This window comes from Macrobrachium rosenbergii, chromosome 3 (genome assembly GCF_040412425.1).
Source record: "Macrobrachium rosenbergii isolate ZJJX-2024 chromosome 3, ASM4041242v1, whole genome shotgun sequence".
In the NCBI taxonomy this organism is placed as follows: domain Eukaryota; kingdom Metazoa; phylum Arthropoda; class Malacostraca; order Decapoda; family Palaemonidae; genus Macrobrachium; species Macrobrachium rosenbergii.
In genome coordinates, this window is record NC_089743.1 from 68372471 (window position 1) to 68389146 (window position 16676).

Here is a 16676-nt window from a genome sequence, read left to right on the forward strand (position 1 = left end):
TGCAGTGTTGTCTAGTTTGGTTCATTTTAAGATGTTACTAATGGGGAATAAGGTGGAAGTTCTTACGGATCATTATCCATTGTTGGATCATTTTAATAAGCCAGATATTTCTCCTAAGGGTGCTAGGTTGTTTTTGACAATTAAGGATTTTGATGTTAAACTTAAGTATGTTGAGGATAAACATAATGTGGTGGCGGATGCTCTTAGTAGGAATTTGTGGACGTGAAGGGTGAACATGTGTGTACTGTAACTGGTGAGCATGTGGACTGGGATATTAGTTTGGTAGAGAAGAAACAAGATGAAGATGGTGTGTTAACAGATGCGAAGGCGTTTCTTAGAGGACAGTTAGTGAGAAAAAGTTATAGATTACCTTATTCAGGGTTGGAGTTAGAGGGTAATTTGTTGGTGAGGAGACTTGATTATCAGTTGAGAAGTAGTGAGGATAAGGGGGATGCAACACAGATCGTGGTGCCAAAAGAATTAATCCCGGTGGTTTTGGATAATATGCATTGTAAGTTTGTTAGTCCACATTTGTGGGTTGAGAAGACATACCAGAGAGTACGTGATAAGTTTTTTTCTGGAAAAGCATTTTTTCTTCAGAGGAGAATTTTGTGATGGGGTGTCGTGTGTAATTTGTGTAAATCAGCGAGTGTTACAACCTGTAAATTGGGGTCTTTTCCTGTCCATCGTAGGCCATTTCAAAGGTTCGCATGGATCTGCTAACGAATTTCTACGACTCAAGCTTTGGATATAGGCATTTGTTGGTGATTATAGATGAGTTAACAAGGTTTGGGTAGAAATTTTTCCATTGAAGAATAAGACAGCAGATGAGGGTATTTTTGTCGATATGCGTTGCCGGAGGTTCTTATTGATAGTTCTTCAATGGGTTTCCGTTCTCAGCTACCACTCTGTTGGTCGCGAGTTCGAATCTCCGACCGGAAGAACAAGAGGAATTTGTTTCTGGTGACAGAAATTCATTTCTCGCTATAATGTGGTTCGGATAATGGGGTCCCGTTGCTAGGTAACCAATGGTTCTTAGCCACGTAAAAGTAAATCTATCCTTCGTGAGAGCTAATCAGCTCAGTGGTCTGTTAAACTAAGATATACTTACTTTTTCTTATTGCTGATAATGGGAGAGAATGTGTGAATATGTGTGATAATGGGTTGTGTGAGCGAGTTAATAGGAAGGTGCTCGAAGCTCTTAGAGTTACAGTGGGTGGTAATACAATGGTTAGCAACACAATTGGTTATCCCGTTCAGGGTGCATTTGATTTGTTGTCCACATCTTCACGTTGTGACGATACAGTTAAATCATTAATTGCTACAGCTAAAGAGAGACGCCTTAGTAGTAATTTGGAGTCAAAGACTTGAGAAATAGTCACGTGAAGTAATGCAAAATCGGATGGCGTGAGAGTTGCAGTCGGATATCTGGTATTTTTGAAGATTTGAATTATAAGCTGGATCCAAAATTTGATGGGATGTTTCGGGTTAGAGAAGAGAAAGGGGGAAATAGGTAGGTAGTTTTGGATGAAGACTCGGGGGTGACAAGGTTAATGCACATTTCAAAAATTAAAAGAACAGTTTAATGTTGGTTTCGGGTTTATTTTGAGGGGAAAACGAGTTTTGAAATGAGTGCGTTGACCGTGGGTTTTTTCTGCTTTCTCTTTGTGGGTTTAAGCATTTATTTATGTTTTTTTCTCTGTGTTTTTAGACGCGGAGACTTTGCTTGTTCTTCGCCATGGTGGCGGCAATGGGTGCAAGAGGAAAGGTGTATTTGGGACCAGGTGTGGTTGTTAGGGAAGACCACAAAGTGTGGTTTTGATGAATGTGGAATTCGAGGATCTGGGATCGGCCAGATCGGAGTTGGAAAGTTCTCGGGATAGTGCTGAAACGCTAATGAATACGCTAGAGGAAGCAAGTATTCAACGTAATTTGTCCAACCCTTTGGGACGTTTGTTATCAGAAATTAATGTTGCAGCGGACAGAATTCAGGGTAAAATTATGAAGACATTGAGATGGGTTCCGGATACGAAGCCAAATAGTGCACAGTTGGCGGGTACTCATCCTAGGAGGTGTAAACGGGAAGCGGTCGCTTTGGTGGGAAGAGCAGTGGCCATAGCAGCAATTGGTGGTGTATCAGTTACGAGTTTAACGAAGGTGAGAATTTTGGAAACTAAGTAGGCTGATCAGGGGAGAGTTTTGACGAAGTTGCATGCTGATAACACGGAGTTATGGGGGGCGTTTCAGGATTTGAGGAAGACTTATAATGTTGAGTAGTTTACTGTTCAGGGGATTAGAGGCGACCTAGATGTGACAATTGCTTTCCTTACGGTGCACACTAAGCTTTTAACTATTGAGAAAGATACCAGGTGCAGGCGGTGATAGTGGCTTCACCTTTGGGGGTGTTAAGAGTCCACTTTGAAGGATGAAGCTTACGATTGGGGGTCTAATATAATTTTTACCAGTAGTGATTTGTTTAGATAGTATGGGATAATTAAGGTTTGTTTGTCTGATAAAGGGTTAATTGTAGAGATTCCGACTAGTGACAAGGAGTCATTTCGCAGTTATATATTAAGACCGTTTCCTAGCACATATAATGGCTCTTTAGTAAATATGGGGAAATAAAGACTATGTACATTCTGGGTAATAGGTATCAATCTTCGGCTGTAGATTACACGTCAGGATGCGTGTTTTAATCCACATTAAGTATATTTGTGATAGCGAAATGTTTGTGTTAAGGGGTAAAAACTTAGGGGGATGTGAGTTAGAACTGGCGGTTAACGTGACAGGTTCACACTGTAACTTTCGACCAGTCCTCAGTTATGTGGTGCTTCCAACGACAACATCAACAGTGGTGTACTGTAGGAGCTGCAAGATGGTTACGCTCTGCGCCAAATCGTCTACAACATTGATACTCGAGAGGTTGCAGTTATTTGACGGAACCTGCAAAATAATCTCCGCCTTGTTCATGGTCCTAAGCCAAAGGATTTGTAATTCGTCAACGAATATTTTCTTTCAACATACATGTCATCGTCATGGAGTTACCGAGCTTGGTGCATATATCTACTTTGCCAGCATTAACAGAAGAAGAAGGAACTGATTATACTGACTTTTTACAGAAATGAATTAGTGGTACCGAGTGTTTTGCCCTTGTTGTTACTAATCATATTAATTATGTGTGTCGCCATTTTATTAAAATGTGGACGTCTGTGTTGCTTTAGGGAGGCGCAGACACCTGAGTGCAAATGTTGGTGATATATGCTGTGGCAGAGTAAAACTTGAGATGCACCTGATTTGTGTCGAGGTCGACACATTGGTGGTGGCCGAGCCATGTTTTGTTAAACATAGGTATGCCACTGTTGTGCAGAGGTCAAACAGGGTAAGAAGTGGATGCTTGGGTGTTTTCCGGATTCAGCACGATCCGAACGCGACTGGGCATTTCCAGCGCAGATTCAGCATTGTCAATCTTCTCGAAGGCACTTGGTTACAACACACGTGTGAACGGAAGTAAAGTCACCATAGAAATTTCCAGAAACTTTATCTGGTTATAGAACCGGATTTGTATGGTGTAAACTTTATCTGGTTATAGAACCGGATTTGTAGGGTGTGTCACTGCGGTGATGCAAATTCGTTTGTTCGAGTGGGAGTGGCCGATAGGGCAAGTGAGAGGTCTGTGGTGAAACATGGAGCATTGTGGTTATTGGAGTTTATTACCGTAGACACCGAAAGATAAGCTCTCTATTAGCATTTGGAAAGGTAAGCTTAAGACAGTTGGAAAAATATTCAACACGTTACCATGTGTGTTATTAATTCATAAGACTTGCGATATTTTATTATTTGTGCATTTTTCTGTTATTTGAGTTTTAGTTGTGTTATGGGAAATATCCCACATTGTCTCATATTTAAACTAATAAGAATGTTTCTTGATTGACAGATGTTACTGGGATAAACCATGCACAGGTGTGCAAATAATGTGTACAGTGGTCGAGGGGTGACTGTTTTAGACACCTGTTTTTGTAGTCTGACTAATGGACACAGTGTTAGTACGGGACACTTAGTAACAATGTGGGGAAGGAGCTTGGTTTCTCTTTTAATATTACTTGTGTCTTCGTTTTAATCAGTCTCATGTGGGGCTTACGATATAGAGTCTATTTTTGTATCCCAGGTTTGATTTAAACATACCCGTTCAAATATAAAATTGTATTAGACTAGCTTGAGAGAGAGAGAGAGAGAGAGAGAGAGAGAGAGAGAGAGAGAGAGAGAGAGAGAGAGAGAGAGAGAGAGAGGAAAAGACGGATTACTTCGGCCAGCTACCAACCTGTGCGATTTTTGCCAGGTAAGTTGAGAAAAAGGTTGCTTGAATGTTTGTTTCATATAAAACACACACACATATATTATATATATGTGTGTGTGTGTGTGTGTGTGTGTGTATGGTAAAACTCAGTTTTATCTCTCAGATGATTTTATTCGCATGAAAATAGAAAAGACCATCTTGCTGAAGTTAATTTCTGAAAGGTCATCATCGGGGAGAAAACTATAGCATGTGGAATTTAGATGAACACATTAATTGATATATAAACATGTTTTTAAAGATTTTATGAAAAAAAAACTATATTTGATATATTTTTTTAACATAACTGTTGCAAAAAAAATATGTAAAAGTTTTGCTATAGTATAGAAATTGTGATGATGGAATGTAAGCAGTTGCATGTAGAACTTGGTACAAAAACTTCTTTTAACATATTTACACGAGCCCGTATATGGAGTGTGCGCGAAAATCATGATGAGGCGCCGGCCCCCAGAAGAGATTGGTTAACTGTCTTAAGCAAATTTTGGCTAAAGCAGCCATGTAGGATCACAATCAGTACGGTTTATTTAAGATTTCTTTGTAATGTGGCTTCGTTTTAAATTACTATCAAAACATATTTATTTTCCTAAAAATTCGTGACCTAAACATTTACTGGAGTGGTGGATGACAATATCTCAGCGCGACCTATGTTGGCGGATTACTTGTATAACTAGTTTTGTATAATTTGCTATTTTATTCTAATGTATATAGTGCAAAATTCATGTCGACCGTTTATTAATCATACTCACACTTAGCCATTGAACAGATGCTATTTTGAATGACACCTTTCCACAATTATAATTCGATCGGCACTCTATGATCGTACTGTGTACAACAAATTATTTTTTTTGTTAATGAAGTTTTGTGTGGCGAGCTGATAGGTGGAGGAGAGCTTTCGTCTTTCTTTCATTCCGACTAAAGTTTATAGCATAAATTTTAACATGAAAAACAAATGCCGCCTACCCTATAAACCTAAGGTCTTTGGAATACAGTTCATTAGGGCTACTGAACATCTGTGGGTTATTTTCAGCTTTAGCCTGACTCTTTATTGTTTTTGAGATAATCGAACAATGATCATAAATGTTGACAGTTGTGATCTAACAAATGTTGCCCCCATATTTGTGACACACATGATGAAATGGAACGAAAATCGTAGGTATATATTTATTAAAGAACGCTGATTGGAGCATCTGTGTCGAACACGATCACTTCGTATAGCATACATGTGTTTCTTACGTATCATATTTGTAAACATTGTCATATTAAGCTTAAAGCATGGGTTGTAACACGATCTTGTGATTGTGGTTTAAGGTTTATGTAGTTCCTTTACGTAACGATCAAGGTGATAAAATTACGAAGAAATTAAGAATTATAGAAGGATGACGTGCCTTACCATATCAGTATTTCAACCGAATAAAGTAAGATATCAGAAGGATCCGTAGGGCAAGAACACAATTGGTTTGGAGCAGGGAAGTTTGTGGATCAAGTCGTTAATAAGAAACATGTGCGAAAAGTTTGAGAGTAAAGAGAAAAAAGTGTACGTGGCATACATGGAACAAGAGAAAGCTTATGTCAGATATACAGTAGAATATTGGGGATATTGGGCTTGATATAGATGCCTACTTGCTGAGAGTAATAGAGGATTTTGTGATGGAAGTGAAGTATGTGTTTAGTTTTGTTGGTGTAAAAGGGAAAAGGGGATGAAACGATTATGTGTTGTCTCCCTGGCTTTTTAGTGTATTTTTGGATGGAACTCAGAGAAAGGGCATTAGATGCAGATGCAGCGTTTTGATATAAGATGATGGGTCGTGAATGGAATTTAGAAGCAAAGAGAAAGTTGAGAGTGATTATGGGCCAGAATAGGGTGTTAGAATAAATGAAAAGATAGAATGTGAGCAGTAAATGTTAATATGGATGGTTTGAGAGTGGAAACAGTAGATTTGCATAAAGTATTCTGGCGTAAATATAATGGATAATGTTCGAATCAGAGGAGAGGAGGGTTAAAAAAATAGGAGAAACACGGCAGGAAAAAGTATGATAGTCACGTTTGGAATGTATGGAAGGACAGTTATGCCAGGCTCCTGAATGGAGGTAAAGCGTGAATGTTTAATGCAAAAAAAGGCAGAAACAGTAGAGGTGAATTGTTTTTCTGGTATAAACGGCAAGAGAAGAATCGAAATGAGTTTTAATTAGCAGATGTACAACATGCTGAGAAGGATGTGCCGTATGAAATTGTTAGGAAGAAGCGAGAGAGCGGCTGTCAGATAGAGGGAAATGCCTGAGGTGTGTTCAGCGTGGTTCGCTGCACTACTGATGAGCCATCTGCGGAAATGTATGATGCAGCTAGTTCTGTCGAAATTCTCTGCACTAATATATAATATATAATATATATATATATATATATATATATATATATATATATATATATATATATATATATATATATATATATATATATATTTATATATATATAATGTAATATGTATGTATGTATATGTATATTTATATATATGTATGTATTATGTATATGTATATTTATGTATATATATATATATATATATATATATATATATATATATAGAGAGAGAGAGAGAGAGAGAGAGAGAGAGAGAGAGAGAGAGAGAGAGAGAGAGAGAGAGAGAGAGAGAGACAGACAGACAGACAATCCGGTCAGTGGGGAATTGAAACAAAGAATTTCAAGATCTTAACAAACAGCAACTAAGATTATAGGATTATTTAACCATTTTAGTTAAACCTGGTCCAAAGTACACAAGTAATATGCTTCTTATATCCTAGTAAGAAATAATCCATATTGGGTATCGTCAATAACAAGATGTAGGGATAGAACAAAAACGCCCGCCGCATCGCAGGTGTCAGCGGCATTGTCTGACTGTTTGGTATGATTTATATACTGAGCTCCAATCGTAGCAAATATAGTTTGTAATATATATATATATATATATATATATATATATATATATATATATATATATATATATATATATATATATATATATATATATATATATATATATATATATATATATAAAATCGTCATACTTTATACTTTAATTAAAAAGGCTAATTGCGTTTATTTTTGCACGATATAAAGTCCGCCATTACTCCAGTATACTGATTGCAACTGTAAACAAGTCAAAAATGCACCGAAGTTTCTTCGGCGCAATCGAGTTTTCTTTACAGCCGCTACAGCGTATAATCTAGGCCACCGAAAATAGATCTATCTTTCTGTGTTTTCTGTATAATGTTGTGTGAGCCGCTGCCCACAAAACTTAACCACGGGCCGGTGGCGGCCTATCGTACATCGTTGCCAGAAGCACAATTATGGCTAACTTTAACTTTAAATTAAATAAGAACTACTGAGGCTAGAGAGCTGCAGTTTGGTATGTTTGATGGTTGGAGGGTGGAGATCAACATATCAGTTTGCAGTCCTCTATCCTCAGCAGTTTTTAAGATCTGAGGTCGGACAGACAGTGCGGACAGAAAAAGTGCTGACGGGCAGAAAACTACAACTCTCTCGTAATTGTTGTGCGAGTGAACAATTTCTTTTGAATCATGAAAATGCTCATGTCGTTAACTATAATAATCTGGTGAATCAGTTTTTGTTCAAAAAATGTTAATGCGTACTTGCAGGCATAAGCAGCGCCTAATAGTTGTATATTAAATAATTTCATTCACTATTCCGAGAAATACATGAATTATTTAGAATTTCAAGAAACAGAGAAATTCTCCGTTTACCCAATGGCAATTTTGATATTGAGGAGAAGCTGTACATTGCTGCTTTACCTTTTTTTTTTTTTTTTTTTCAACCTTATCATTTCTTCTTGCCATACGTTATTCAAACTCCATCAGTAGCATTAGTTTTTCTTTTGTTGTCGTTGTTGCTCCTTATTGCTTTCTGTGTTCTTGTGCATATGTTACTTTAATTGGGATGGAATGGTTTAGTACATACCTGTTTCTTTTCACGTCAAGGAAGCCAACTCCTGCGCTCACTAAAAAGCAGGTCTTGATGCTTGGATAGCACCCTCGGCAATGCAGACTGTAAATCACTTGCAGCCTCGTGTTGAACACCTGTGAACTGCTCTTTGTCCCCTACTTCCCCTCACCATTCCCCCGTCTCTCCAATTTCGAAAATAATTTTCACATATTATTAGAATTATTTTCGTGTATGAAGTATTTTTTCCAGTTGTGAGCGGTATTCATATTAAAATTTGTTCTACGGTTCACGTAGGGGCGAGGTCTTTCAAATATTATTTAGATATTAAGTTGCATGCACCGTGTATACTAAAAAAATTATTGTTCAAACTAATTTGTGAGAACTGGAAGGAATTCTGACATCTGTTGTTGCACTTTTTGTGTATTTCTTCAAGTATGGACCTGTTCTGAACTTGTCTGTATTTGAAAAGAACAAATTTCAGCTTGCTCTCGAATGTTTATTTACACGAAATAAAAACACAAGCCTCATGCATTATAGCAAAGCTGCCATACAGTGAACGGTTCAGTTTGTTTGTCATACCATCACAAAGAACCACCTACCTGTAACTGTGATGAGGTGGTAAAATAAATAATGCATGGAATATGTCCGAGGGTTCGAGTCCAGGAGTCCTTTATTTCCCTTTAAGGCTTTAATGGTGGTAATTTTTTAACTTTAAAAATTTTCTGGCCTAGTAACTAGGAAAAGATATCCTGTCTGTGACTGAGGTTCATATTTGAAGGCAATACTGAGAACTGTTGTGAAATTGTCAACTACATAAAAATGGTTGGACTTGATTTATATAAATATGAATGTTCATAATCAAAGCTCAGGAGTAAAACCATCCTTCAGAGCTGACTGTTTTATAGGCATTGAGAGGTGATGACTGTTGGCACTAGACTGCTTTGCCCACGAGTGATTATAGCGGAAATAATTTAAATTTTTGTAATGATGCTCATTCTCATCATACTGTTTAATACCCCTCCGCCACATTAATGATAGCCAACACTGTTGCTTTGTACAGTATAAAAAGATTTTGCCTATCATCCCCAAGTAGTTTTGAATAGTTTTTTTTTTTAATTAGATTTAATGCCCTTTAAATTTTGACTTAATATATGTTATGTGGGCTTTCCAGTTTAATTGAGTATCAAATACTAATCCCAAAAATTTAGCTTTTTGGTCAATTGGTATGGAATGATTTCTGATTATTAAATCTGTTTCTTCACTTTTTTCCACATTTTATTTTTATAAAATATGACTGCGTGAGTTGCATCTACGGACAGTTCAAGCCTACAGATGAGGCACATTCATATATTTTCGTATAGTTTTATTAATCCGTTCTGCATGTTTTATGCGAGGTACTGAATAATATTGGGCACAATCATCCATATACAGGTTACTTTTAATTCCAATGCGTAGATTATTACTGGTATCATCTATTGCTGAAGTTTTGGACAAAACATCATCAATTCTCACCTGAAAAGTGCGATCTGTCAGAAAGTTTCGGATAATTTTAGGTAAATGCCCACGGATGCTATTTTTGTATAACTTTTTAATACTGCATACCTCTATGTAGTATCCTATGCCGTTTCAATGTAAAAAAAAAGAACAACTAAAATAATTTGTTTTCGTTCAGATCCTCATATACCCCAGAACACCATAGATAACATGCACTAGAGCATATGAGCCGAAAAGGTCCACAGTACGCAATATAGACAGAGGGATCTAAATCTCAGTATGTAGTGGGATATGCAGCAGTATCCCAAGGCAATGCCTGATAATGCCTTAATATTCACAGCAGTGTGTGCAATTACATCAACCATAGAATAATTAAGAAACATCATTCAATAATTTTGTGATTTTTAGTGACTCGAGAGGCGCTATAGAAGCTATTCAAAGTTACAAACCAAAAAATAATGTTGTACAACAGATTATTACGCCATAAGTTATATAATAATGGGAAAACTATAGAAATAGTTGGATCCATACCCATATAGGAATTAAAGGAAATGAAGAGACTGATAAAGTAGCTAAAGAAGCAACCCATATGACAAGATGAAATGCAAATATCCCTGTTAATGATTATATAGAACCATATAAAAATAAGTATTATGAAAAAAATGGCAAAATATATTGAATGAAGAAACAAAGTAATGAATTAAAACAAATAAAACCTAGTGTTGGAAAATGGAGTTCATCATACCAAAAGAGAGACATACGCAAGTAATTCTGACATGTCTCCGAATAGGCCATTCTCTTCTGACAAACATATATCTAATAAATAATCCATATACCCTGTTCCTGAATGCTCTGAATGTAAAGTAATGATAACAATTAAACATTTATGTGTGAATGTCCAAAGTAAAATCAGCAGCGATCATCAAGTACTTAAATGAAGAGAGCATTAGCATCAGATATCTCTCCAGAAAAATATCTGGCTTCAGTTTCGTTACTCTGGAGCTTAGTGAAGCAAAGTATGAGGAATTTTAAGGGAGTGTGTCTGAAATATTTCCGATAAATATTTTTTTCTTTAGATATGAAACACTTTGATGCAGAAAATTTTTGAGGTCCAGTCATAATGAAGTACTGCGGTAGATGACTATAAATCACATCACAGAGCTTATAGTGAGCATCTTATCAAGGTTAGTTTCTTTGATAGATGTATGTAACCTTTGAATGCACATTGCCATTCGTGCATAAATACTTAATCTCGTCAACCCACGACTTACCTGGAGGAGAAACATCTAGAGAAGCCAGATATTAAAGTTAAAAGGATGAAGAAGACTGTAAACTATTCAATTTATAACTCCCATACTTGCTTCCAACACTTGAAAATGTGAGATTACCGAAAAGTGTTTGTGTAACATGGCATAAATTTAAAATCAAGCCGTACACTCCATGACCCAGGAGATGTTACTATTGCTAAACTTTTGCCATTTTTCAGCTTGCTTTAAATCTAAGATTCATGGAAAAGTAACCGGTTTGGCAGACTGTGATAATATGGAACACGAAACCTGCAGCTGGGAAGTAGCAGTGCATTGTGTTGAGGAGTACTTTTCGCCATTATTCAGTGGGACATTACATGTATGAGAGATAAAGTCAAGTTATAAGGGTCACTAGGTGAGTTACATTCATTGAAGAAAAGCAGAAAGCTCAGAGTAGAAATATTAAACCTAAAATGCCTTTTGCCAGTGCGGCTGGTAATTGTAACTTCCAGAAAGATGGACCCTAGATATAGATAAAACCAGAAACGTAAATTTCGGTCTGAATGTTCCTTAAGGTAAGTCCAGACGATGCGTTTTTCCATGCGCTAAGCGCTTCCCTTTTGCATTAAAATCGAATGCGAAGGTTGAAAGACGAACGAGGAACGTAAACGCATGCAGCCTCTTACTGTCCACACGTTGCTGTTTTTAGTTGCAGTGATGTCGGTGGAACCACTTGTTTGTGCGGGATTTTGTGTTGCTTACTTAATTATTAATAATATTTTTAAGCAGAGACGGAAGAAACAGCAAAAAAAGATTGTGGATGAAAGAATATTTTAAACAAAACAAAAATACCATTTTGCAAGATTTACAATGTGACATCTCTTGCATATTTTTCCCTAAGTTTTTGAAGGGCATCTCCTCTCAGTAACTTGCTAGAATAGCCTTTTAGATCAGATTTCCAAAGCAGCTCGTGTTTTTGGTAATCTTCAATAGAATTAAGAGTTAATTCTTTTGCTGTCAAGTGACATCGTAATTAGATTTTACTACACAATAGCTCCCAGGGTAAAAAGATCACCGGTGGGAAGCCTTGCGTTGTCGCATGCCTCGTTGATTTCCGGGAAAAAACGAGTGCTCAGTGGCATGCGCGATGTGCTCTGTCGAATGCGTCAAAGGCATGCGGAAAATCGAACGAAAAAACGCATCGTCTGGACTCACCTTTAGACTTGAATTGAGCAGTTGCTGATTCTTTTGGCCCACAAGATTTCTGCCATTTCGGAGGGTGAGTGGTGGATGTTGCTCCCATAAAATCGCCCATCAACATCTACGTCATCAGATGACACATCACCTTTAGTTGTTATACCTGTCTCAGTATAAGTAGGGTGAATTAGCAAAGAAACTTTCTATGGCACATACCTAACATCAAATACTTCAGACATACCAAGTACTTCAGACGTAATTGTAGAGGCTGATTTTCGAGTAGTCCAAATACTAATGGCAAATCTTGATTAATTGCCAGTAAGATCTTCAGGTAAGATGGATCCCTATGTTGTCAAAAGAAACTTCCGTGTTTAAGGTTCCAGACTACCCCAGAGTTATCCCTTTACAATTAGGTGAAATTGTCAGGGTCCGAGATTTAAACAGGAATTACTTGAATTGATGATGCATGATATATCGCATTATTTGTATTGCACAGAGGATAAAGTGATGTGAAACTAATGTCCGTAGTCTAAAGTTTTGTTACTGTCAAAAACTTGTTTTTGTTTACATTGCTAAAAAAAATCTTTGCAACCTTCCATCGTAATTAAATATTTATTACAATCATACTAATATAATTATTCGAATCACATGCCTCATGCGTCTCAGCAATTCCTTTTCCACTCTCTTGGAAAGATGTTGCAAAGCTCACATAAAATAAAGAACCATTCACATATTGTAATACTGTCACTTAGAACCACCTAGCGGAGGTGAGGAGGTTCTAGAACACGCACTAAATGGAAATCGTTCTTGGGTTCGATTCACAGAGTGAGGTTTTGGGTGCTTTAACCTAGGCTAAAGGTCGCACCTCACTGAGGTAATTCCCTAATGAGTAGATGTCTGCAGTAGATACGTTCTCTCTCACCTCGGCGTATACTTAATGTACCTCTCTCTCTCTCTCTCTCTCTCTCTCTCTCTCTCTCTCTCTCTCTCTCTCTCTCTCTCTCTCTCTCATGAAGAGATTAAAATGTTGGTTTTGGGCCGCCAGATTTTATTTACGCTGACGTCATTCTGATTAGGCTGCATTTCACTTTACCTGTCAAATATTAATGGAAAATGGAGCATACAGGGATGGACAAGACACTAATTGTTGGGAATTATTAGCTTCAGCAAGATCTCTTTGCCTTGTATAAGAATCCGAATCATTAACGTGTATACGCCTTAATGAGCATATATCATAATTGATGGTAATATCATTAAGGGTCTCTTCAGTGTTACATTGCTAAAGATATATATTTTGCTGCTTCTTTACTTGTTACATCGTTTTATTTTTATCATGTGTGCGTAGCGAAACATAATTTTGTCCGATTTCTCTGGATTAATGTTCCATTTTACGTGACTTTCCTTGATTTGATAAAGTTCTGTTTTACTTGATATATCTTCATTGATTAGCGCACAATTTTATATCACTTGGGGTCGTATGAACTGTTAATTTCATATACTTTTCAGCATGTAATTCAGATATTTTTGCCTCATATATCGTCTTTGCTTAATCTAAACCCTCAGTAATTTTAAATGCGCTTTTTGCTGTGCTTTGAGAAGTAATCTAGCGACACATTAGTTTCGAAAACGAGTCCAAGAAAAGTTGACATTTAGTGATATTTTTTGACATAATGGAATCGATTGATATTATCAAAAAACAAATGAAAATAATTTCTATTTCTGAGCTGTTTTTTTTTTTCATGGCATTTCTAGCTATTTACTCAATTATTTTTTCAGCTTAATCCCTGATATATTAATGAGCCTTTAAAAGATGTTTGTAGCCCGTGTCCTCCCTTCGCATATTCCTTTGTCTGTTATGTCTTCTCAAATGCAGTATCGCAGGCCTCCATTTCTTTCCTGTCCCCAGCACTTCCATTTCATGGTCTCTCCTGCAATATGTTCATCATTTTCACTTGTAAAGCGCGAAACCTTCTCAGTCTTGACTCTTGTACTTTCTTTGACATTTCACTTACTGTAGCTGATCTTGGGTATTCATTTCTGACCCAGTCTCTTCTTATCATTCTACTCATTCATCTAAGGATCCTCATTTGTGCCACATCTGAGCCATTTTATTTTGATTTTTTGGTGGTACTGCTCCCAGCCCATAAAACCTAGCAGGGTTTTCACCAGCCTTCAGCCTTAAAGGAACTCTCTTGTCACAGAGTTTGTCGGATTCCCCTTGTAATTATCCCAACCCACTTGGATTCGTTGGTTAGCCTCTTCAACCATATCTCCCACTGCGTCTACTATAGAGCCCACATACTTAAACTTTGATGCCTTCTAGATGTTGTCTTCTCCCAGCTTAATCAGGGCTCGCTTGTTATCATCCACCTCATTTGTTATATATTCAGCCATCGTTCGGTTTATCTTCGTCCCTCTACTATCTCATGCGTATCTCCACCTGTATAGGTTCATTTCCAGCTCCTCTCTAGTATCTGTAATCAGAACGATGTCATCAGCGTAGAACATACGCCAAGAGGGCTCTTCCCATGCACCCTCGGCAATTACACCCAGCACGATGTTGAACAAGAAGGAACTATTTATTCAACTGCTACATTAACAGTTATATTTCTCTGTAATATTCAAATGTACAACTTTCTTAAGCTATTTATAAACATACTTGCAACTCATACATGTGTATACTATTTTTTAAACAGTGAGCCGTCCCCGAAACTGAAAAATAAAAACGACAGATCACTTCCCTTATTCATACTTGAACTGCTAAATCGCGTATTAATCCCTGTGCAGGAAATTTCCACTATAGGAGCAGCTTCATCCACCTACTCACCCAAAGAAAATTATATACAATTGCTCCTACCATAACCAAAACGTGAACCTATTCCATTTTGGGTCTGAGTTAGCGTGACGTTGACTTAAACTTCTCAGCCGTCAAGACTTGAATAAGTCAAGGTCACCATAGTCCCAACATAAATAGCCATTTGTTCGAGTCCTGGTCCGTATCAAATGCATCCTGTTGATGTAAGTTATTCCCAGGGACATTCAGTTCAACATTGATGGAGTATTTGCAGAAAGATTTGTTGAAGTATAAGAATATCGCGTAAAATGCCACCGAAAAGTATATATATATATATATATATATATATATATATATATATATATATATATATATATATATATATATATATATATATATATATGAGAGTCTTTTCCTGTAATACTACAGTGTAATATGAAAATAAGAAGGCCCATAAAACACTATTTAGACGTTGAAACCATATATTTCAGGCACTTGTTTCTGTGCCCCTGTTCACTGGTAGAATATGGACAGGTGGAAAGTTACAATGGTATATATACAAAAACATGAAGGTGTGGCCTTAGGCCTCCGATGTTAAGGAGGTGGCGTTTCTTAAGAAGGAGGAGATTGACCAAATTCCTAGTGGTTTTGGCCTCATTAGCTCCCGTTTGGCGATGGATCTGGCGGTCGCGTTTCTTGGGTCATCTTCTTCAAAAGGGTGCGAGGATTAAGGTGTCAATGGCGTCCGATTTCCAATGTCCTCCTGACAGGTTCATATTGTTGGTTTGATTGATGATAGCAGATTCCAGCATCTTTCTTTTGTACTGAAATCGGACGCCATTGACACCTTAATCCTCGCACCCTTTTTGAAGAAGATGACCCAAGAAACGCGACCGCCAGATCCATCGCCAAACGGGAGCTAATGAGGCCAAAAACCACTAGGAATTTGGTCAATCTCCTCCTTCTTAAGAAACGCCACCTCCTTAACATCGGAGGCCTAAGGCCACACCTTCATGTTTTTGTATATATACCATTGTAACTTTCCACCTGTCCATATTCTACCAGTGAACAGGGGCACAGAAACAAGTGCCCGGAAATATATGGTTTCAACGTTTAAATAGTGTTTATGGGCCTTCTATTATTTTATATATATATATATATATATATATATATATATATATATATATATATATATATATATATATATATATATATATACATACATATACATGTAAATATATATTATATATATATATATATATATATATATATATATATATATATATATATATATATATATATATACATACATACATATACATGTAAATATATATATGTATATGTTTATATATATAAATATATATATGTATGTATAATATGTATATATACATGTATATATAATTTTATAAATCTTTTTCACTTATACTCGCGTTTAATATCTACTTTACGATACCTGGATAGCCCAGTGCCAATGTTTATTCTCTCTCTCTCTCTCTCTCTCTCTCTCTCTCTCTCTCTCTCTCTCTCTCTCTCTCTCTCTCTCTCTCTCTGTCTAAGATTTTTTTATAAACTTACGAGACGAATTTTACAGATACTGTGAAGCTGCAGGTGGTACGATTAAAAAACATGATATTTGAGTAA

At 36.8% G+C, this 16676-nt stretch overlaps 1 protein-coding gene across 3 annotated transcripts in view; it reads right to left on the reverse strand.

Annotated features, from left to right (window-relative positions):
* The window catches only part of LOC136828666 (uncharacterized), a 67953-nt gene extending 54841 nt beyond the window's left edge, over window positions 1–13112 (reverse strand). For 2 of the 3 annotated variants that reach the window (XM_067086742.1, XM_067086753.1), the window contains exon 1: window positions 8319–8403. Coding sequence is in view for 1 of the 3 variants with exons in the window: in XM_067086732.1 (XP_066942833.1) it covers window positions 12260–12365 (106 nt within the window). In the remaining 2 variants the exon portion in view is untranslated. Of the gene's footprint in view, window positions 1–8318; window positions 8404–12259; window positions 12405–13063 lie in introns of those variants that run through there. The other variant, XM_067086732.1, reaches the window with a different exon arrangement.
* Between the last annotated feature and the right edge of the window lie 3564 nt (window positions 13113–16676).